The sequence below is a fragment of the Protomyctophum bolini genome, assembly GCF_963924005.1.
Source record: "Protomyctophum bolini genome assembly, chromosome: 11".
Classification (NCBI taxonomy): Eukaryota; Metazoa; Chordata; class Actinopteri; order Myctophiformes; family Myctophidae; genus Protomyctophum; species Protomyctophum bolini.
This window is the reverse complement of record NC_137872.1, coordinates 14,753,593-14,776,145: the sequence shown is the minus strand read 5'-3', so window position 1 is coordinate 14,776,145 and position 22,553 is coordinate 14,753,593. Positions and strand designations below refer to the sequence as shown.

The following is a 22,553-nucleotide window of genomic DNA, read 5'->3' as shown; positions in this document are numbered from 1 at the left end:
GTTAGAAGAAGTACACCGATTTATTTTACTACCAGCGTACATGATATTATAGGAACAATTGTCTAAGTAAAGGCCTGTATTCAAAATATATATATTTACAGTATCAAAGTAAAAGCAAAGCAACATTATGACAAAATTAGGTAAAGTGTATCACACACCTCCTCAGCACCTGAATCTCTGTAGAATCTCAGGCTTTGGTCAGTCAGGACAAACCAGTGTTTCTGCCACTACAGCATAGAGAGCATAGTCAGAGGTGAGAACATAATCTGACGTAACAGACATTCATGATATGAATTCCTCTAGCTGTACACAGAGTCACAGCCATGTTCACCTGTCCTTCTGTATCCTTTAGCATCATCCATGCTTTCTTAAAGTTGAGTAGGTCAGGCTGGGGAGGAAGCAAATAAATAATTCAATTAAAAAAATTAACATTTTAAATCCACTTTCAAACACTTTTAGTGTTGTAGCTGAAAAGGTAATTAAATGTATTGTCTGTCGTGATGATTAATCCTAAATACACCACGCATGTGTACGTGTGTATGTACGTCTGTAATCCACATAACTCCCACACACGCGTTCCACACCACCACAGGGAGTGCAGTGCCCGGTGTCAAGTCTGTCGGATCGCCGGTTGTCCAGAACCAGCACAAAAGCCCGAGCTCTGTACAGGGCACGTGCCCACACTGCCCAGGCTCTGGACATCTCCATATATGGAGCTGGCCTGTTCTGACATCACAATGATGTTCTGACATCTGCCATGCCATAACTCCATATTTGGGCATAGAAGGGACACATACATATTAGCTGGGTGGGGCATGCATTTCCAACTTGCATCGTTCCAAGTAGGCCAGTGCCCAACGGGCACCGCTCTAGTTGAGTACAATGGACCACAATTGAAACAAGGCACCAACATGCTCATTGGGAGCAGTTAGGGTTTAAGTGTCTTGCTGATGTACACTCTATATCCGGTGTATTTACGTTGATATGTACTGTTCAATCCAATGTACCCAATCCAAGCCAGGAAACGTCAGGTTACGTTTTAAGCACTATAACCCCTGTGCATTGTGTTAAATTAATATGTGGGTCCCATCTAAACAAAAGTAACAAAGTAAAGTAACCGGTTCATGAACCGGTTATTTTGAAAACCGGTTCATGAAAGAAAAAGAACACATATCACACGTTGTTTTCTGATCCTGTGTTTTTCAATGTTATATTGTTTATATTATTTTATTGATCTAAACAGCACAGAATATGTTTCTGACCTGTCATCATAAGAATGAATTGACAGTCTCACTCTGAGCTCTTTCTTCTTGAACTGACCTGAACTGATTCTTTTGAAAGGTCACAACAACCATTGTGTCCACTGGGCTCTCATTGACTTTGATGCATTCCATCAAAAGTCTAGCTCCAGTTTGCCTCCCATCAAGAAACGTTTATGTCCATTCCTTCTTTACATAGCGCTGATGGGGACAGTAATGAGGAAGAGAGGACTGGGATACATCAGGCACAGAGTGCTGCAGCACTGACACCAGAGACGGTTCTTGGCACAGAAATAATGGCAGAACTCCTGCTGAGGACACTTTCTGGACTGATTTTATTGGGGTTTTGCTGTTTTCCCCATTTAGTCATTGCCACTTGCACTATTTCAGTCCCTGGAAATCTCCTCTTCTGGAGGTCCCTGGCAGAAAACATTATCAGATGGACGTCTGTGGCCAAATAAATATAATTTTAGGGGTCCTTGGCACACAAAAGGTTTGAGAACAAAAAAACATTGCATGGATGCACCTGGGACGTATCCTCAGTGTTGTATCCCAAGGTCATCTGGGTTTCGGGTCTCACAACATCATACCCCTCAGGTGACCCAGCCGGGTGATCAAGTCCCGACTTACGTCCCAGTAGCTACCCATGATCAATCCCATGATTAGGGAAAGACCATGGACCGCACAGTCCGCCGCTCCCGAACTACTCTGCCGGGACTGGAAGGTCTGGCATGTGGAAGGACTATACACTCTGTGGGTTGACTCCTGTCCGGGCCCCTCCTATGTCTCACCAGGTCCACTCCTGCTCTCACCAGAAGGCATTTGTAGAATTGGCCTCAGGTCTTACTCTTAACCCTAGAACACTAAACACTGGTGATTTTCACCCAGACGATTATGTTTTTTTCTACAGGCAGATATTCGGGTGAATTTCACCTGTGTTTAGTGATGTGTGATAGAGAAAAATCCCAAAATCCCCTCAATGAACTTTTTTTCCCCCACTGGACCATTCTCACATGTCTTAGGAATGGGTGGACCAAAGGAGAAGTTAACAAAGGTAATAGACTAATGCACATCCACTCTAGCCCAGGTGCTGGACAAATGGCAGTACAAGAGAATTCTCTTTTTAGGAATATTTAAAAAATAATATACACGTTTTTCACCGATTTTGCCCCCCTATGATAGGGACCCCCATGATCTATTTTTATTTTTTTTGTGAAAAGTCATGATGAAATATTAAAGAAGAGTAGCTCAAGTTGCCATGTATTGCTGTACTTCAATATATTTTGATGAGAAATATTTGTACGGAATATTTTACATATAGGCCTACCCGTGTTTAGTGTAACAAAAAATAGGTTTAATGTTAGGGTTAATGAGTAAAAAGGTGCATTTTCAAAATAAAAGTACCTGTGTCCTCAGTCGATTGCGGTGCTGATTGCAAGAAGCATGAGCGGTCATTGCGGATGAGTGTGGCAGTGGCTCCAAAGCAGTACTACTACTTTCCATCTTTGTAGCATTATCAACATCACACATTATATCCCTAGTAATCCCGCACAAATAGATCCCTGGAAGAAAATGTTGTGAGATGGGGGTCCGTGACCAAATACATATAATTTGGGGATACTTGACATGAAAAAGTTTGAGCACAACATATGTTTTTTCAGAAAACCGATTTTGAAGATATTTTTTAATCGGCCTCAGGTTTTAAAGAGTTAATGATGAGAGTGCAGGAAAATAGAATGTATAAGCAGCCAATGATGAATGTTCAAAGGCAGTTTCTGTACAGAAAAGTTAAAACACTTAAAGCCCTATTTTCAAACATATCAGAAATAGCTGATCTACAAGCTCACAGTGTGTCAAATTCACAACATTGTGAACTTAAAGGTGCTATATATATATATTTTACTCTTTGCCTATAATGAAATATCAAAAATAGGGACACCAAGTGGTTAATTATTCACATACAATACGTCTATATTTATAGATGGATGGACAGTCAGAAGCCATTCATCCAGAACCTGGTCTCATTCACACAAACTACTGCTCTTACCTTCGATGCTGGAACTCCGATCAAGAGAGCAGCATCCTGTGAACGGAGGAGGTACGGAGAGGCTGCTCTTCAGTCTAGCTGCGAGAGACGACGGTCTGCTTCCTTCATGGACAACACAACGGTGCCCCGGGTCCAGTTCCTACCAGCCTCGCTGTCAGTGGCATTCCATATCACCACTTCTGAGTGACTGTTGCCTTGTGCTGAGACCAGCTTTTAGAACTGCTGCTGCTACCACCAGCTTGTTTACGTCCACTATTTACATCGGCTCCAAATGGACACAGTTCCTTCTGGATCAGAGAGAGAGAGAGAGAGAGCGAGAGAATAATAATGCACAGAGGCAAGCACTAGACAAATCAGTCTATAACAATTAGCAAGAATGTATGTGTGACATAAACACTTTTGAATATTGAATATTAAAGTCAAATGTCTCATCCCCTCCTATGCATACTCTTTGACACGTGTAATCCTCTCACTCCTAGAGTACTACCTTTTAATCCATACACAATCTCTTAATTTGCTTAAGTGCCATCTGACCAATGCTGTGGTCACATGACACACACACACACACACACACACACACACACACACACACACACACACACACACACACACACACACACACACACACACACACAGCATCGCGCATAGACAGTCCATTCCACAGGGTGAAGAGTAAATAATCTTGAGTGCTGCAACCTCATCAACCACACAGAGACAATCGATGACAGGATAAATCTCAGGTTGAACCACATGACAGGGAAATCAATTAGCTCTACTAGGCTGAAAGGTTCTGACTTAGCAGCTTGTGCAGATGTGAGCTGCATCTATTCTATAGTGACCAAAAGCCTGTGAATGATGCTAACGCTTTTGGGCTATAGCCCATATCGTACGGCATACTATAGCGCGCCGTTTTTCATCATTTTTGAGGATTTGAAAAAACCCGTTTACCGGAACGGGGTTCAACTCCCTGCAGTGCCCTGCTCAATGTGTTGTATTTACCGGAAAAATTGAGTGTTGCGGAGGATGAGAAACATTAGCAAATGACGGAGTGTTGCGGAGGATGAGAAACATTAGCAAATTGCGGAGTGTTGTGTGTTTTATTGTGTCCTCAAAAATGATGAAAAACGGCGTGCCATAGTATGCCGTACGATATGGGCTATAGCCCACGGTCCAAAATTTCCGCAATTTCCGCAATTTCCAATTTTTTGAACTTGATACTCACTACGTCTTCAAATATTATAATTTTGGAAAAACACGATTTCACACAAACTGCTCTCCATTTTAACCATATATATATATATATATATATATACACACACACACACACACACCAATATTATTATTATTTTATCGATATATCAAGTCTGACTTACTTTAGTATGTCAGAATCCAATATACATGATATTGATATATTGATATGATATTGATATTTTATACTTTGGAAAAGAAAGGAATACTTTTTAGGATATTTGCATGGGGGCGATTTTTCTAATAATTCTGTTGACATACTTTCTGTTTACTAAAGAGATGGACTGGAACTTCTAATTTACATACATATGTATGGACATTTCTATTGGTTTATCTGGCCACGTGACCTCACAGCTGATTTGCCTGCGTGCATGGAGCGTTTGCTTTGCTGGGGAAGGATTGCAGATCCGGTCTAGAGCGGATACGGACACAGTCTGTGTGCTTGTTTGTATCAGCCTTTGTTGTAACTTGTCCGGATATAGTAGGCGGGGTCAGGGTGGGCTCGCCTCTGGACTGGACCGCGATTAGAGCACCGTGACCGGGCAGTGAATAGAAACCAGTCTCAAATCCGACCGACGACTGCCTGTTTGTGTCTGTCTGTCGCGCTACCAGCCTCCTACAATAGCCGATCTGCAAGCTCACACTGCGTCGCGGCGGAGAAGCGTCGTGGGTTTGTAGGTCGACTATCATCTGCGCGCGAGACCGTCGCACGAAGAAGTATAAAACCGTGGCTTTTGGAGACAGCCTTGTAGAAACAAACTGGAGTGAATAGTGAAAGCAGCAGCAGCAGCGCACGACACACAACTTGACAACTTTGTAACGTAGCTATTATTATTATGGCACAGGCCGTACCGCCGGTAAACGTCCTTGAAATCAACAACTCTCCCATCCACGTGGAACACGACAAGAAACGGCGGCAGTTTGTTATCAGACTGAACGGTACGTTCAACAATGACATGATCATGTTAACCATGTCTGTCTGTCTGTCTGCGGGCTAGCTTGTCTACGCTAGCTACTGTGTTGGGATCACAACAAAAAGGAAAATACCAAGGAGTGGACGGTGGAGTCTGAGGTGTGTGCGGCATGTAGTCGCAGGCAGACGCATTGTCGATTGACAAAAACGACCATTTTAATAATAATAATAAGAACCTATATTGCACTTATTGCAGTTGGCATTACATATTTATGTCGAAGGAAATAAAGCAGCTCTTTAAAGCTCTTCCGTGTTCCATTCCTGTACGGTTGTGACATCGCGACGCATCCTTGGTATTTACTTAATGTTCCCAGGCTAGGTGCTAACTTTGTTGTCTATTCCCTTGTTCACAACTTCATTACAAGCACGAACGTGTCATTGAGTCGATGTAGTCCTCACTCGTCTCATCAGGAGGCCACGCATTTGTTCACATTATGTCACTGGCTGTCATAACGCGTAACAAACCATCAAGTAATGTTAGACGAACGAAAATAAAAGCTTGGGTACCGATCGGCTGGCTAGGCAGCACTCTGCTTTGTTTCTTATGACTTATGTTAATTTCCTTTGCTTTATTCCTAAAAACCCACACCCTTATAACTTATTTTTATCTCGGGCATTACATATAAATAATCCTGAACATCAGTTATTCTAGACATGAGATGGGAGCATAGAGTTATATATACTCTAAGGATGGGAGGAGGTCAATTTGGGGTCCATTTGGACACCGTCAGAGTTAAATTGACAAGCTCCGCCCGGCCTGGCCTGTCATTGTCATAAGCATAGTCGGTTACCCAACTCCCAAGTCATAACTTTTAATGTCTCTGTCCTTATGTACCAGGTATATGCAACTTGTTTTATTCAACACTAGTTGCAAAACCACTAGCTGTCTTGTCTTGCAGCATGGCTCTCTCAAAACTGACATTAATTTGCAACAATGACATGTACTGAATAGGCAAAACGTTCTTCACTCTAAACTTGGTTGTGCCTTTAATGTGAAGACTTGCAGTATACCTAAACTGTACATAAAAGCGCATACAAATAATATGATTATTTGTACATAGAAAAAATAACATTACTGTATCAAAGGTGATCAGCAAACCAAACTATACTATGATAACTGGTTAAACATTGGCCAAATTGTCAGATCTGCAAGCTCAGCTTGTAGATTGGATTCTTTCACAAATTCAAAAACACATACAATTCCATGTGCTCATCGGGGTGGGGCCGTGTTCTAGAGCAGTGTTTCTCAAGTAATTTGAAACATATTATGTTTCAAATTACTTGCCATGCCAGTGATTCACTGGGACCAATGGCATCTTAATTCTAATTCTACACATGGTTTGGGTGGCACACTCCAGTGTGTGCTGTTGCTTCATGCCTGTACCTCAGCTAGACTGTGAGCTCCTGTCAGATAGAGTAAGCCTGGTTGCCCTGGTAGACACAAGGCTAATTAGAACGAAAGGAGAGATGAGGCATCACACAATTCTTTCGGCTTCAAGAGCATAAGTACCATTTGCCCGTGCAATTGGGGGAAAGTTTGTTGAATACACTGACCCATGCTGTACTTGGCATGAACTAGGGACTTGCTGATTCAATATTCAGTTCTTACAATTGGTTGGTCAGGTTACACTTGTCTTTTCAATGTGTCCACAAGTTTCCAGTGTCCCATATGAGCCCTTGCGTGAAAGTTGGGCATCACTTCCTGTTCCTCTTGGCGGTAGCCTAGACCTAGAGCCAAATTCCAATAGCCCAAATCTCACACTCGGGCACTCCAGTATGGCGGCGTTATGGTGAATTTGGTGACCTGCCGAATGGAAGTCCTTCAATATGTCTTTAAATATGTGGCCGAAATAACCTTATAGATCAAACCGCAATGATTTATTGCAATGATTTACGTTCAGACACTTGTTATGTGAAGAAGAAGCGACTAGAATGTATTTGACCTCTTTAAAGATCTACAAGCTTACAGTGACACGTTGTGAGGTTGTACATCTGTTATTTTAAACAAAAAATGGTACGGGAGTCCCTGGCACAAAATGTTTCCAGATTGAGATATTTACATTAATATGGGGGTCCTTGACATGAAAATGTTTGAGAACAACTGGAAACAAGCCCCAATAAGCAACTACACTTTAGAAACAACGGTAACCAGCAACTACCAATATTTACAGGCGACTTCACAGAAAAACAAGCCCAAAGTCTCTTATAATAAGCGGACATGGCAACACTGATGCAGCACTGAGGAGCACAATGGCTGAGTTAAGTACTCTTCTACCCCCCCCCCCCCCCCCTTCCTACACAAAGCATGTCTGGTACGGACCATGCCACCATTACAAAACGATCTGATCATTACCATATATTGCATGGGAACACCCATCCCATCACAACTCTGACTTGCATATGGGGACACAGCTGTCAATCATCGTCATCAGTTGCTCCTGTTCTCTGTTATTGCCATAATGTTTATTTATTCTGTGCGTCCGATCACAAGAATCGGATTGAAAACAATAGCGTAGCCAATGCCATGGCCCAATGGAGGAAACTGACAACATGACAGTTGTCACAAAACTCCTGAAGAAGCACATCACAAGAAATGAGAAGTTGTGTGCACTGTTGACAGGCTCAAACTCCTTGTTTTACTGCAATGCGTTCCACCCAGAGACATTACAGTCACTGTACATTCTGTAGATAAACATCTGTTTTGTTCCTAAAAGCAGATTGAAATTCTGGTGCACTGTGCAACAGTTTATAAATTAAAGAAAATATTAATACTTATTACATGGCTTGGTTGAATGCTTGATTCTGATTGGTCAATCGCTGAAATTCAGCGGTGAGTTATGTGTTGATAATGACCGCTCCGCTCTATAACAGACCACTGCCTAATCAAACCCTCTGAGCAACAGCTGTGTGGCTGCGCCCGCTTGATTTACTGCTGTTTCCAACATGACAGCCATGTAAACACACACACACTAGTGACACACAATGTCATTTACAGCTAAACATTGCTCTCAAAAATGTTTTTGAAAACATTTGAGAAAGAAATAGACGAAGCAGTACCAGAAAATTGATTTAATAGAGCTGACCAGACGCAGCCAGCGCGAACTTATGGAATACTTTTTTTGTTATGTTTTGTGTCAATGTAGACCCAACCGCTTGCCCCAACGACTTCAAATTCGACACACTCATTCCACTCCACCGCAGGGAGTGCAGTGCCCGGTGTCGAGTAGGTCGGTCGGACCCACGGTTGTCCAAAACCGCTCCAAAAAGGCCTCTGCATGGGCTCTGGACAGGGCCCCTGCCCAGTGTCCATATATGGAGCTGGTCTGTTCTGACATCATTCTAACGTCTGCATAGACAATGTGGGCAATGGGCATGCCTGACAAAGAACTCCATATATGGGCATAAAATGGACAGACATATCTGGGTGGGGCATGCATTTCCAACTTGCATCGTTCCAAGTAGGCGCAGACTAGTACCCAACGGACACCGCTGTAGAGGCTCCAACACATAATATCTGGGTGGGGCATGCATTTCCAACTTGCATCATTCCAAAGAGGCCCCACGGGCACTGCTCTAGTTTAATAAAATAAATGAGTATTCCCCATTTTGGGCTTTTCATTATCAGCTAAAAGTTTCCAATTAATGAAAATATTTAATATTTTGCACAAATTCGCTGTGTGGCGAAGTATAACATAGGGCTAAAATTGTTAATCAATTTATTTGATATGCAAAATACATATGGTGGAATATGGAGGGTGAAAAAAACTTAATTGAACAATCACTATGGCCCAAGAATTGGCTCCATAGGTGAACTACTCCTTTAATGTAGTTTTATGAAAGTGAAACATGTCTCATGATCCTACCAGAGGGGATCAAATCACAGTATAAACAAGTGTTTACTTGTGTTGACACCATAGATGCTGTTTGTTTCTGTCTATAGGATCACATGACCGGGCAGTACTTCTGTATGATTATGTGGGAAAGAAGACGGTGGACTTGCAGCACACTGAAGTTCCTGATGCTTACAGAGGGAGAGGTATTGCCAAGCATCTGGCTAAGGTAGGACTTGTAAATGTTTTTTGTGGAAGTTGAATTTAAAAAAGATGAAACTTAGTTGTATAAATCACTGTACGGAAATCATTGAGTCACGGAGAAGACAAGAGTGCGGGCATATTGAAGCCAGACGCATGGCTTCTTCGTGCGGTTATGGCTAGGGGTAGGGTTAGTAATGTCAGATTATTGGGACGTCGGACTAACGCTACGCACCTGTTAATTGTGCTTGCTGATTAAAAATACGCCTACTGTTTGTCTGCTAAGACAAACAGTTTTTTGTTTAATGAGGATTAATTGGGTACTGACAAGATAGTTGGAGATCTGGAGAGCATTAGCAGAATGCCAATGAACAATACTGAAATGACAATAACAAATACTTTTTAACATTGTTGAATGAAAACATGATAACTTCATGAACTGTGGGTGAATTTATTTCACTAAAGCAACCTAGCTGTGATCTGTTGCTTGGCTAGCGTATATGTCTCCTCTGTCAGACATACTCTAGTTTGAAACGCTGCCGAAACACGTCCGTTTCTCTAGATAGACCACTGCTGTTTGTTGCTGAAAATAAATAAGTTCATAAGAAACTATACTGAGTGCGAATATTCCTTTCTCTATTTATCTTCAAGAATCTGCACCCAGCTATTGAGACTACCCCTCAAGACTCCCCCTGAGTAGAGCGTGGTTTTTAATCCGGTGGGACATTTGTTCAATATTGAAATGATCCATGAATGCCATTAATTTGAATTAAACACTTTAATGTTTACTTTTCACGGTTTTCTCTAGATTAAAGGTAATGTTTTTAAAACATTTTGTTAAAAGCCATATGATAGTCATCATTGCTATAGGCAATTTTCAATAGCACAGATAAAAAATAGAGATGGTTTCTGGTTTCTGCCTGACAACGACAATATATAACTTCAATTTTATAATGAAGTCAATGGTGGTAGACTGGCCACATGGAGTCTCAGATTCACAAGGAAGTCATGCTGTTATTAGACCACTTCTTGTTTGGTATAAACTTCCACGGTCCCAAGTGATTGTGGCAATACCAAAAGGTGATGAGACAATACTGCAGATTACTGATTGTTCATAGAGAATCATCGCTAGTGTCATTGTGTCAGGATGGACTCCTGCTGTGTTGATAACAAACTTAAATTGGCATAAAATCAATAAAACCAAATCAATATTGAGCAACTGTATGACCAATTTCTTTGCTAAAATGTTTTTCTTTGATTATATAGGAGAAATTGTATAATTTCCAGACAACCATTGTTCTTTAGCGTTCTCCTTCCCATCTGGTTGGGCATCACTAAAATTAGCTTAGGTAGTAGGCTACTATCTGCTGTTTAAAACAAAGTACGTGGTGCCAAAAGCAAGTGTTGCCATGCCATGGAAAATACATCTCATCTTTTCTGAAATGGGACTCTGAACCCCACCACACCCGATCAAGTAATTCCCCCAAATTCAAGGTACCAAAAGTTAACTCTGAACTTGGTAGATTTGCTTTTAGCTTATGTGGCCCTAATACATGAATTGACCTACCCTTGAGCGGTTTTCAAACCTTGGTGAGCATACAGACCCCTACGATATGTAACTGTTTTTAGATCTTTTTGAAATTTGTCTTTAGATTTTTATTTATGTATTTATGTAATTTCACATTTATACCTTTTGTTTTTCTTTTCCTGATCCTCTGATGTATTGTGATGTTTTTCTATGTGATATTGTATTACTCTGAAAATGAGATTAATTACTCAGTGTAATTTCGAGAATAAATAAAATTGAATGAAAAGCAATAGGTTTCATAGCAAGAGCTTGGTGAAATTCCTGACAGATTAAAAAATAACAATAATTTATTTGTTTATATTTATTTTCTATTTGATTGTTTTCTGTTTGTAGGCAGCCATGGATTTTGTGGTGGAAGAGGACCTGAAAGCCCATTTGACGTGCTGGTACATTCAGAAATATGTCAAAGAGAATCCACAGCCTCAATACTTTGACCATATATATCAATGACCCCACAAGACACTGTTCTGAGACGGGGTTGCATGTGCGGGAACAGACTCCCAAGGGAAAATAATGTCCACGTGCTTTGACGTTGGAGAGAGACTTAACAGCCGGAGGACCTTCCAAGCTTTGCTAGCTAGACACTACGCGTTGTGTGGATCCAGAGAGAGATTCGCACATGTCAAAGCTTCTGTCACGTGAATGCACGGGTGAACAAAGCGACAACATACACAGACTCGCCACATTCGGGAAGTGAATCATGATACAGTAGTTGATCGTTCACATCCTTCAGGAGCACGAGTAAAATAACCCAACCAAAGCTCAAGCCTATTACATCAGTGGTTCTCGTTTTTTACGCGTAACTCTGAGAGTAATTTGTACACTCCTAGAGTTACAGACCTGTAAGGGAGCATTTGGAATCTCCTCGACTCGCTGGAACCCTGAGGGTCCCTGGACCACACTTTGAGAACCACTGCATTACCGGTACATCATTAAAAAAAAACATAACATGGATGATACTGTAGATGTCATGTACTACAGAAGCAAGGCATGGCTATGTAATGGCAGATGGGGAAATAAGACAAGTATGACAATTCTGTGATCTTTTAGTTCAAACCAAGAGTGGCTTCACTCTTCATGGCTATTTGAGAATTTGATTTGCCGTTTTGTGGCCATTTGCTTTGGATCTTTTTACCCCATTCCATACTTTGCCTGTCTTTTTTTAGTTGTGTTATGTCTGAAATGATAACTTACTCAGAAGTAAATGTCATGTGCAGCACTGAAATTTGAATATAATGGGTATGGGCTGATAGAATTGAAAGGGAATGCTTCATCATGCCTTGCAGTTGAAAATATGTTTTGTTTAGGCAATATTTGTGTCATAGTGAGATCGGTAAAGTATTCTGGGATCTTTGAGCTACTGTAAAAGTAAATGCAAATTAACCAAGTTATTTTAGGTGATTTGAAGGTACAACAGGTGATTTATTGATTTAATTAGTAGGCATTTACTTTCCAAATTTGCTATTAAATTATCTATATACTTATTTAACAATTTGGTTTAATTAACATCACATGTCAAAACAAAACGGCCTACTACATTCCGTTTATTTTTCCAGTAACCATTTGCATGAAGCATCTTAAGTTAGTCTTTAAAATGCACTTTGGATTTATTTTAAAAATTAGGCAGCGAAACTATGCAGGTTTTGTGCAAAAGGGTGTTTGACAAAAAACTGAAGAACAAAGGAGATAAGTGGTCTCGGTGTGTGTGGCTCATGTATCTCTTGAATAATTCTTGCTCATGACAATCTCCCTTTTTTGAAGGGAATAACACCTCAGGTTTTGCAAAAAACTGCCTTGCATGGTAGATAGACATTACAGATTATTCAATATCAGTTAAAGTGATGTTAAATGTTGGCCATGGGCCATGCTATAAGTACATGTAAGTCAATAAACTGTGTCGATGTCTGTGCTCCTTGAGCAATAAACCTCAACATCACACTTTTAGCACAAAGATTATACAGTAAAACTGTAAAAGTACAGTGTGTGTATAACTTATCAATTATACGTGTATACTTTTAGACCTTTGTCACCATACAAAATTGAATCACTACTTCTAATTCCTTGACCACAGAAAGCAGGAGCAACACATAAAGGTAATCTCAAATATTTGTACTTAAATCATGGCCACGGCTCTACCAAAGTTCTAGCCTGGCATTGCCAGACTCATGGCGTGGATTCACGAGGAGCGGGTGTGTCAATCCACATCATCAGTCTACCAAAGTTCATAGAGCACCAAAGTCCTGACGTAACTCGCTCATCCCTTCGATTCCCCTGGTTCGCGGAAGTAATTTCTCTATGGTGAATAACATGGGCTCATCTTAAAATCGTTTCATATAAGCATTGTGGTCCAAAAATAAACAAGCTGTCTGCATTATTGTCAGGGAGGTGTCTGTATCGTTTGCAACAGTCAGTCACTCATATATGATACAGTCTGCTTCTAGCGAAAATGTAACTAATTCAGTAGCAGTAACATTAGCGTTTTCTCTCAGTCCAGTTGATTCTTAATATCCATATGAGTGAAGCGGTGAGGGTGACATGTTTATTTTTCAAACAATTCTTATGAGGCGATCTAAAATTCGATTATAATGCAAATAAAAAGTACACAAACCTGTAGATTTGATTATAATGCAAATTAAAAGTACACAAACCTGTCGATTTGCGCCCTCTACCGTTATTGACGTCAGACTTCAGTGCTCTAGTATGGCTTCAAAGTGCCAGTTACACCAGTTCATGGATACTGGTGGTTAGTTTGTGCTCAGCTATTGCAAGGGCCTAAATGTACTTGCCATTATATTATTGGCTAGCTCAAAGTATCTTGTTTATTTGTTACTTTTGTTTTACTAAATAAATAACTCACTCAAACACTCATTGCAGGTGGTTTCATGGCTTAAGTGAACAGTACTTGTACTAGGCTAATTTCAGTGTCAAATATTGATTGTTTACAGGTTACAAACAAATAAAATGAAAATATTTCATTGGGTAATTCAAGGATACTACATTTTAGCTGATATACAGTACAAGTTTGCATCGCCTTTCTGCTGCACTGCGAGCTTTACATCTGATATTTTTTATAGTGAATAGTGCAAGTGTTGAATAACTGTCAATTGCGAAACAATGTGAGGAGTACTGATTTAGCAGTTGTATATTTAAGTGGTGCAAACCACTTCCTTAAGTGAGTATGTGTGTGGGTAGCTGGCTGGCTGGCTGGGTATGAGCATGAAAACAGCATGGTTGTTTTTCACCACTTGTGCGCAACCTAACAAACACACGCACATATTAACTGTATGGTGATTTCAGGTGTGCCAGTACAGTGACAGTACAGTACAGTAGAGGGACCCCCACCACACGGTAACTGTCATTTCTCAACAGTTTCGGACGCGGGGCGGCTCGCTGGAATCGGGCCGGCACCTTGGGTGCGTTCCTGTGGGTCATTTGTTTGTTGTCATCAATAGATAGTGGCCAGCATGACGTGGTGGAGCGAACACGCCCGCAGCCCCCAGTGTCCCTGGCAGGAATCGAACCCAGGACCTTCTAGCTGTGAGGCGACAGTGCTATCGACTACTCCACCGTGCCATTTTTAGTAAAAATGGACAAAAGACAAAAAGGGGGGAATTTTTATCCTAAAGCCTACAAGCCCACAATGCTTCACACTGAGCTTGTACAGTAGATCTGATATTTTTGGTGTACAACTGGTCGGAATAACATTCCTTCCACGCGCTATTTCCGGCCGGGGAAACTAGCCTGTCAGGTGAAAAGAAGCAGCTTGGACTCCTCATGCATAGAAGGAAGCATGAGGTCAGTCCGCTGCCCCCCCCCCCCCCTGGTTGGCAGAGGAAGCGTAGTGCTCAGGATTACATTAGATAATTAACACTGGGTGAAAAAATGGGTTGCAAAATTGTGGGATAATTTCTTTTTTTTTAATAATACAAAATAAGGATGACCTTGACCACCATTATCCAATGAGGCTTGAGCATAAGAAAACAGCACACAGAGATTGTAGCAATGGCGCCGCCCTGGGGGATGATGACAGCATCAAAGCCTCCATTTGGTTCATAACTATCTGTTCGATCCTTGATACAAAATAGTGTCAAATATATTATTTGGCCGCAGACCCACATCTGAAAAGGTTTAGTGCCAGGCGGCAGGGACCCCCCCCCCCCCCCCCAGAAGAGAAGATGACATTATACATGATTTGACATTTTGCAGTCAAGTGAAACACTATGAGTTATTTTGGAACAGCCAACATATAAATGGATAAAGTGCTTAAAAGGATGTATATTAGGTAACAGGATAGCTGGGCACTAGGAACATGAGCACCTATGTAAAATTGGATGGGCTTATTTTGTCCAAATTCTTTAAGAAATATTATTAAAAAGTAAAGTATATGATTAGAACATGCTTACACATTCGACAATTTACATTAACAAGAAGTTGAAGCGTAAAATGAAGTCTGATAATGATGTACGGTGCATGTTCATGTATATATGTTACAGTTAAGACCATTTTTCAAATATATACGTAGGTATATGTAATCATGTATTTTTCTTTTTACATTTTGGACAAAATAGCCAATTTTACAATGAGGTCCCCATATGTTCCGAATACCCAACTACTGTATACTGTAATACTGTATCCTTTCTCGTCTACTTTTGCAACCCCCCACACCCCAATCCGAGAACAGGATTACTGCATGTTTCTTGAGCGGTGCCAAACCACTCCAATGACCGAGTCTTTATCTGCATGAGTACGACCCATTGACCCCTGCAGCTGATTGGGATCACATTCGTGTCACACTGTTGAGCAGCCTAAAGGAGAAGCGGCCTAATTCACCCTGAGCACTATAACTGCAGCCAGCCAGCGGTGTTAAGTAGCCTGCACCGCTCAGTTCACACAGGTATGATTTTGTGAGGGTACCTACCCTAGGGGACAGAGGGAGAACATGCAAACTCCACACAGAAAGGCCCTTTCGCCAACCCCACCTGGCACCTATATGGGCGGATTGGGTGCTGGTGATGACACAGGAGAGAACACACCTCCAGAGTCTCAGGAATCAAACCGAGGACCTTCTAGCTGTGAGGTGACAGTGCTACCGTGCCCAGGGGTCCTTGAGGAGGTTCCGGCCTCCGGGGTTCACATCACATCCAAAATGAGTTTAATGACTTTAACCCAAGTGTTGCTTCATGAGGCATTGTGAGTTTGTAGATCTGCTTTTCAGAAAATCTTGAAAGATTGCGACAAATTCTGATTCTGAATATGTTTTTGAAACTTTTAAGTAACCTTCTAAGTGGGTCCCGGCAAAACAGCTTTTCAGATTCGGTCCGCAGCCAAATGCACATCAATTTTGGCGTCCTTGATTGACCTCCAAAAGTTTGAGAACCACTGTGTCAGAACAGGGGCAAGGGGCTTTGGGTTACAACACACAGCACAGGCTACAAATGTGATGATGTCAGCATATTTGGTATATGGCCGTTTTTAGCCCAATAAAACTAATGCTTGGAATGGATTCAGCATCACGGAAACCCCTAGTTTGACATATCACATGCTACTGTACATAAAGCATGATGAAATTTTGCCTTTTTTGCCTTCTATAGGTTGTTAATGGTATGGTCACATATTATGCCAATTATGAAAATTGCTCAACGTATGCATTAGCATCCGTCAGTTTCTACATACTCAACATTTCTAACATAAAACCTTGGTGTACTCAGCATGTCCGGGTTCACAATGGGGATCTATGGGCTGGCAACTAATATACTTGCATCATGGGTAATGTAGTGCGGAGTTTCTCTCAAGTAGCACATTAATTGTATCATTTGTATTAATATTATTCATTTTAGTTTCATACTTATTCATTTTTTGTTAATATTAACACTGCGTTTCTCTATATAATGTGCTTTCCCATAAGCTTTGATTGATTGATTGAAATATTTATTAACAGTTTGCAGAATTACAGTACATTTCAAGCACAACTCAATGCAGACTGTTAACTGTGAGTGGACGACCCAATAAAGCATTACACTTGTTTACAAGAGGGTCCACCTTGTTCAATTCATCAAAACATTTAGAGACGTACAAATAGACACTTATATATAGTTAAAGAACAGATCAGGGATTCATCATAAAGGAGGTAAAAAGGGAAAAGAAACATATACAGTGAGGCCGGGGAGAAATAAAGGGGTGGGGGGGGATTCCGATTTTACGGGGGCCAGTTTCGAATTGCAGCCCTCCGTAGGTGCCCTTTGAGAGCGGTTTTGAAGGAGTCAAGGGATTCACATGTCTTAATGACTGTTGGTAGGGCGTTCCACATTTTGGTGGCATAGGAGCTGGTTGTCTTTATTTTCTTTATTTGTTTAATGTATTCATAACCTCTGATACACATGCTATACAAATGGTTTAAGTAGGCCTAATACCTTTATACGAGTGTGAAATTAAATGAAATTAAATACATATTAATAAACTACATTCCCCACAGTGCACCGGTGCAGTTAAACGTCAGCCGCAATCAGTGTTGTATTCTCCAACATGGCGTCGCTGGGAAGGAGGCGCGGTGTCCCAGTAAACAGGGAGAGGTCAGTTACATTACATCCTGTACCATTCAACCAACTTATTTTAAAAGTAGAACTTTTTGTCGTCGATGTCACAACGTGTCGCTTTCCTAGCGCCCATATTGTTCGGTGTTGGCGTCTTTTACAACAACACAAATATAACTGGAATTCTCCCTTGTGTTAGCTAACGTTAGCTGGCTAATGTGTGCACGGCTAACGTTAGCTTGCAAAGTGGCTCGATATCTGCAATCTGCTCGTTATGTTGTTTTACACTGTCCGACTAAACTATGGCAACGTTCTCCCCAGCCTCGCGTTGATATGAAGAATGTGATTTATTCCATGTCCCACACCTCGGTGAATTGTCTGTTTTGGCTAGCTGTGTTTGTTGACCTGGTCTTATAACAAAATGGTATCGAACTTGGACAACTTTACACCATGTATGCTAGCCAAGCTAACGTTATCTAACGCTTCAGTCTAGTCGATAAACTTAAGTTTCTCTTATAAGCTGTTCCAATTTCGTTGTAGTCGTATCTCTTTAAGTGCTCTTTTAACATTCATATGTACATTGAGTCCTGAAATGGCGAGCAAACATGGGCTTTGGGTTTGCCAGCCATCCTCATGCCACTGCTAAGACAGAAAACCACGTTACTGTTATGTGATGATGCATATACAAAACACTGGGCATTCATTAGCCCAACTAATAAATTAAAGAGTCAATCAATGTTAAAATTGGAACAGGTTTTCTGTTATGGGAAAATAAACACTTAAAAGCTTATATAAAAAATCTATTTGACCATAATCACACAACTTTGCTTTATTGGCTAGGTTCTTTTCGAAGCAGGCTTTAAAACACCTATGGTTTTAACATGATACAGTATGTTAGATGGAGGATGGATAGTCATGGATACATGACTACATTTGGTGTATGACAAGGAATATGCATGGGATTTGATAAGCAAAAATACACAGTAAACATGAATCATCACAAATGTGTATGGTGAATTTGGGTCGGTCGACAAACTTTGTGTTAAATGTACATTTATTTTTGGTCAATTTCTTCTGATATTAATGCTCCACCCCACTATTCCTTCTGTCTTTTCTTGTACAGGGGAGTGATGGCGGCAACAGATTGCTACATAGTGCATGAAATCTACAATGGGGAGAATGCACAGGACCAGTTTGAGTATGAGCTGGAGCAGGCGTTGGAGGCCCAGTACAAATACATTGTGATCGAGCCCACGCGCATTGGCGACGAGACGGCCCGCTGGGTTGCTGTGGGCAACTGCCTTCACAAGACGGCCGTGTTGTCGGGTGCTGCCTGCCTCTTCACACCGCTGTCATTACCGCCTGAGTACACGCGCTATGTGGTGTTGCCCGCTGGCGCATTGAGTGTGGCCTGCGCCGCCTTGTACGGCATTTCCTGGCAGTTTGATCCCTGCTGCAAGTACCAGGTGGAATACGACAGCCAAAAACTCTCACGGCTGCCCCTGCACACGCTCACCTCTTCCTCGCCCGTGGTGTTGGTGCGCAGGGATGACGTCCACAGAAAGAGACTCCACAACACAATAGCACTGGCCGCCCTGGCCTATTGCGCCAAGAAGATCTACGAACTCTACGCTGTATGATCGCGCTCTGAAGAGGATTTAAGAACCAACAGAAAAAAATGGAAAATGAAACAAACAAAAAAGAAAATGTCAAAAAAAAGAACCACCCACCCCCAGAAGTGAGCCAAGTGGAAGCTGTTATCAGGGTCAGGGGGTCAGCTCCACATGTGTGGTGGTGGCACTTCCATTTTGAACTTTGATTGATCAGAGGGATATAGCTAAAACTAGAAGGAATTGTTTTTCTTTTCCATTTTCCTTACTTGTGTCGCCAGCACACTTATCTCCATATTACCCTTGCGCCTCCTTCCCTGCGCCCTCCACCTCCTGCATCCTTAATACACCCCAAGCCAGTGTACAAAGGGTATAGAAGCAGTTCCTGTGGACTGAGTCAGTGTTGCGGTTGAAATGGACTGACATGTTTTTGCGTGTACGCAAGCTCCTTTTCCCTGTCGTAGTTTTACTGTACTCCCTTTCTTGCTGATCAGTACGCCATCTTTTCATTAAACATTAGGATATTTCAAACTCATCTTTCTGTATATAATTTTTAAAAATGTTTTTTTATTTTATTAAAGCAATTCCACACAATATGCTGAACCGAGATCAAATTAGGGGTCGGCTGATGTTTTTCCTCAGTGCCAATGTGATTTAGTTAATTTAATTACAATATTTAAAATGTCACTGTTTAAAAAGTTAATATGACACAAAGCGTAATTTAAATGAACATTATGTTAAATAAAATAAATTGTCAAACATGCAGCTTTTGAACTAAATTAATTAAAAATTAAATGATATCGCAAGATGCATGGAGTAGCCAGCACTGCCAGCAGGCAATAAAGCCAAGGGAACGGATGCGTTTAGTACAGCGTGATTTTTGTTGTTTTTATTGACCAGCAGATCTGCCCAAACAGCTGATGGTACGGAAAAGATAAAATATCAGAGGCGATGGCGGATCGACCCCTAGATCAAATAACAGCACCTTCTGTGGGAGTGTCTTGTGTACACGGACGTGATTGCTATTATGAGCAAGAAAGATCATCTTTCAATTTCACCATAGACTTAAATTAAAGAATTTCACAGGTAGGCCTTTTTCCAGCGACATTGCTCAAATGCCCTCTAAAAATGTACATGGTGTACTAGTAATCACACATAATGTAGAGCAGCCTACAGTTAATGATTTCGAATGGAAAAAGAGTAAGTTCCTCCTAGATGGCTGTTGAGTTCTTTCCCTACAGATAATGTTGAGTGTGTGAGTTTGTTGTGGTCGTTTTCCTCCTCTTGTCCATGCTAGGTTACTTGCTAATCCAAGTGAATGATGATTTTATGAGCAAACTACATGGGTACATCGACTACATTCACTTCAGAGACTTGGAAAAAACAACTAGCTGAAAGAGGGCAAACAATCACAATAATATAAATATACTGTTACACACTTTAACGGACTTGTTCAGTGTGTTTAATCAAATGCTTCTTAGACGGTAAATGTTTATTTTGCTGGGCCAATTTTCTAGGAAGAATTACAGAGAATTCTTGGCTAAATGTATTTAAATACCAAATTTGGGCCTTGAATAGACAGACATTAGCATTAATGGGATGTTTGTCAATTATTTAATGCCTTCTAGGTTGCAATGGCATTTTGACCTTTTGTGGATTTGTCTTTACTAGACCACTTGTCAGATTGGGAGGAGAACCCCCCTCTCCTCCCAAATGTTACTACAGGGGGAGGGTGCTATTAACAAACAAATGTATTTGGCATCTTAAAATGGATCTATGCTTTGTTAGCACTATACTTGGACAGTTCCATGCTTGTGATATACACAGTAGCAGATTCCTACATTGCTGCATGTAATCAAGCTTTGGAAGAAGAATAGAGCTTATGCCCATGTGCACAATGTTGGGAGTACATGCAGAACAACCAGTTTAACAGGGTTCACTTTGTGACTTTAAACTTTATTCCCCCATATGATTAAAATAAAACTTAATTGGAACTAGGCTTGTTGAACCCTTTCACTGTAGAACTGCTGTAATTTGATTGTCACTCCTGCATCACAGGTGGTTCATGTGATGTTTTTCTGTCCTCTAGAACAGAGTGGTGATTTAGTTTCACCTCAGTAAGGAGTTGGAATGCAGTTAGCCCTGCCCCAACCCCTGTTCACGTTGATAAATATAGGAAGGTGACAGTCCAAGATCTACTGTACGTGACAATGCTGGGAAAAATGAAGTGGGTGTTACTGTGTTGTAGGACAAGGCTCTATTTATACTGTATGTTCCTATAGGTTCCATTAGCTTGTGGGGGGGGGGGGGTCACTATTTTAGATTTTACTATGACGATTGTCACAAATTTGCTATTCTATATTAATTATATTTTGTTCTTTACATTTCTATAGTTTTTTTAGGCTTTGGAGTTACTACAGGTCAGATAACCTGAAGTTCACATAACCTAAATATATACAAAGAAATAACTGACTTAACTATATTTACCCAAAAAAGAATAGTGGAAATAGTCAATCCATGCTTCATTGCTTGTAGATCTGCTATTTTTTTGGCACTTATCTCCAATACTAAAAAAGTTAACAGACCTAGGTATAGCCTATACTATAGGTATATTTGAGGTTCCCAGAAAGTGGTTAAAACTAACTTGAACAGAAATGGGAATCATGGTAGGCTACGGTATGTGACTGTGTAGTACTAGTACCAGTAAGACGCGCAAACGCGGGAAGCGAACGCAGCTGAGATCCTGCAGATCGATGTCTGTCTGTCTGTCTGTCTGTGTCTGTCCCGCTGTTACTGTATATGTGGACCTGGCCCCTTTTGTGCCCATATATGGAGCTGAGTGATTCGTTTGTTGATGCAACACTTTTGTGCCCATATATGGAGCTGAGTGATTGTGTTGATGCAACACACTCCATATTTGGACGTATAGCGGGACAGACAGACAGACAGACAGACAGACACACAGACATGATCTGCTAGGTCTCATAGTAAGTGCTCAATGCATTCGCAATGATATATTTTTTTAAATCTTTATTATACCCGTTATTTGTTTCAAACTTGAGTGCTCGTCACCAACTCACCAACCATTAAATCCCAGCAATAAAGAAGACAAGGGTAAGTGCAACCGCAACATGGAGCTGGAGGCTCCTCAGTGGAATAATTACGCTGAATTACAGCATAATCAAGTCAACTATCACTGTCAGAAAGTCCGAGAGATAGGAAGACGCATTCAGAAAGCCATGGTGCCAATAATGCACAATAAACTCC

General features: G+C 41.0%; 2 protein-coding genes across 2 annotated transcripts; both read left to right on the top strand.

Annotated features, from left to right (window-relative positions):
- The first annotated feature begins 5,065 nt into the window (after positions 1-5,065).
- natd1 (protein NATD1) lies at positions 5,066-14,003 on the top strand. The gene is made up of 3 exons (XM_080776869.1): positions 5,066-5,493; positions 9,468-9,586; positions 11,480-14,003. Exons 1-3 carry the CDS (start codon positions 5,391-5,393, stop codon positions 11,594-11,596), a joined length of 339 nt encoding a protein of 112 aa, XP_080632995.1. The 5' UTR covers positions 5,066-5,390; the 3' UTR covers positions 11,597-14,003.
- Positions 14,004-17,659: 3,656 nt separating this feature from the next.
- tmem11 (transmembrane protein 11) lies at positions 17,660-19,821 on the top strand. The gene is made up of 2 exons (XM_080774989.1): positions 17,660-17,715; positions 18,800-19,821. Exons 1-2 carry the CDS (start codon positions 17,669-17,671, stop codon positions 19,314-19,316), a joined length of 564 nt encoding a protein of 187 aa, XP_080631115.1. The 5' UTR covers positions 17,660-17,668; the 3' UTR covers positions 19,317-19,821.
- Positions 19,822-22,553: the final 2,732 nt, after the last annotated feature.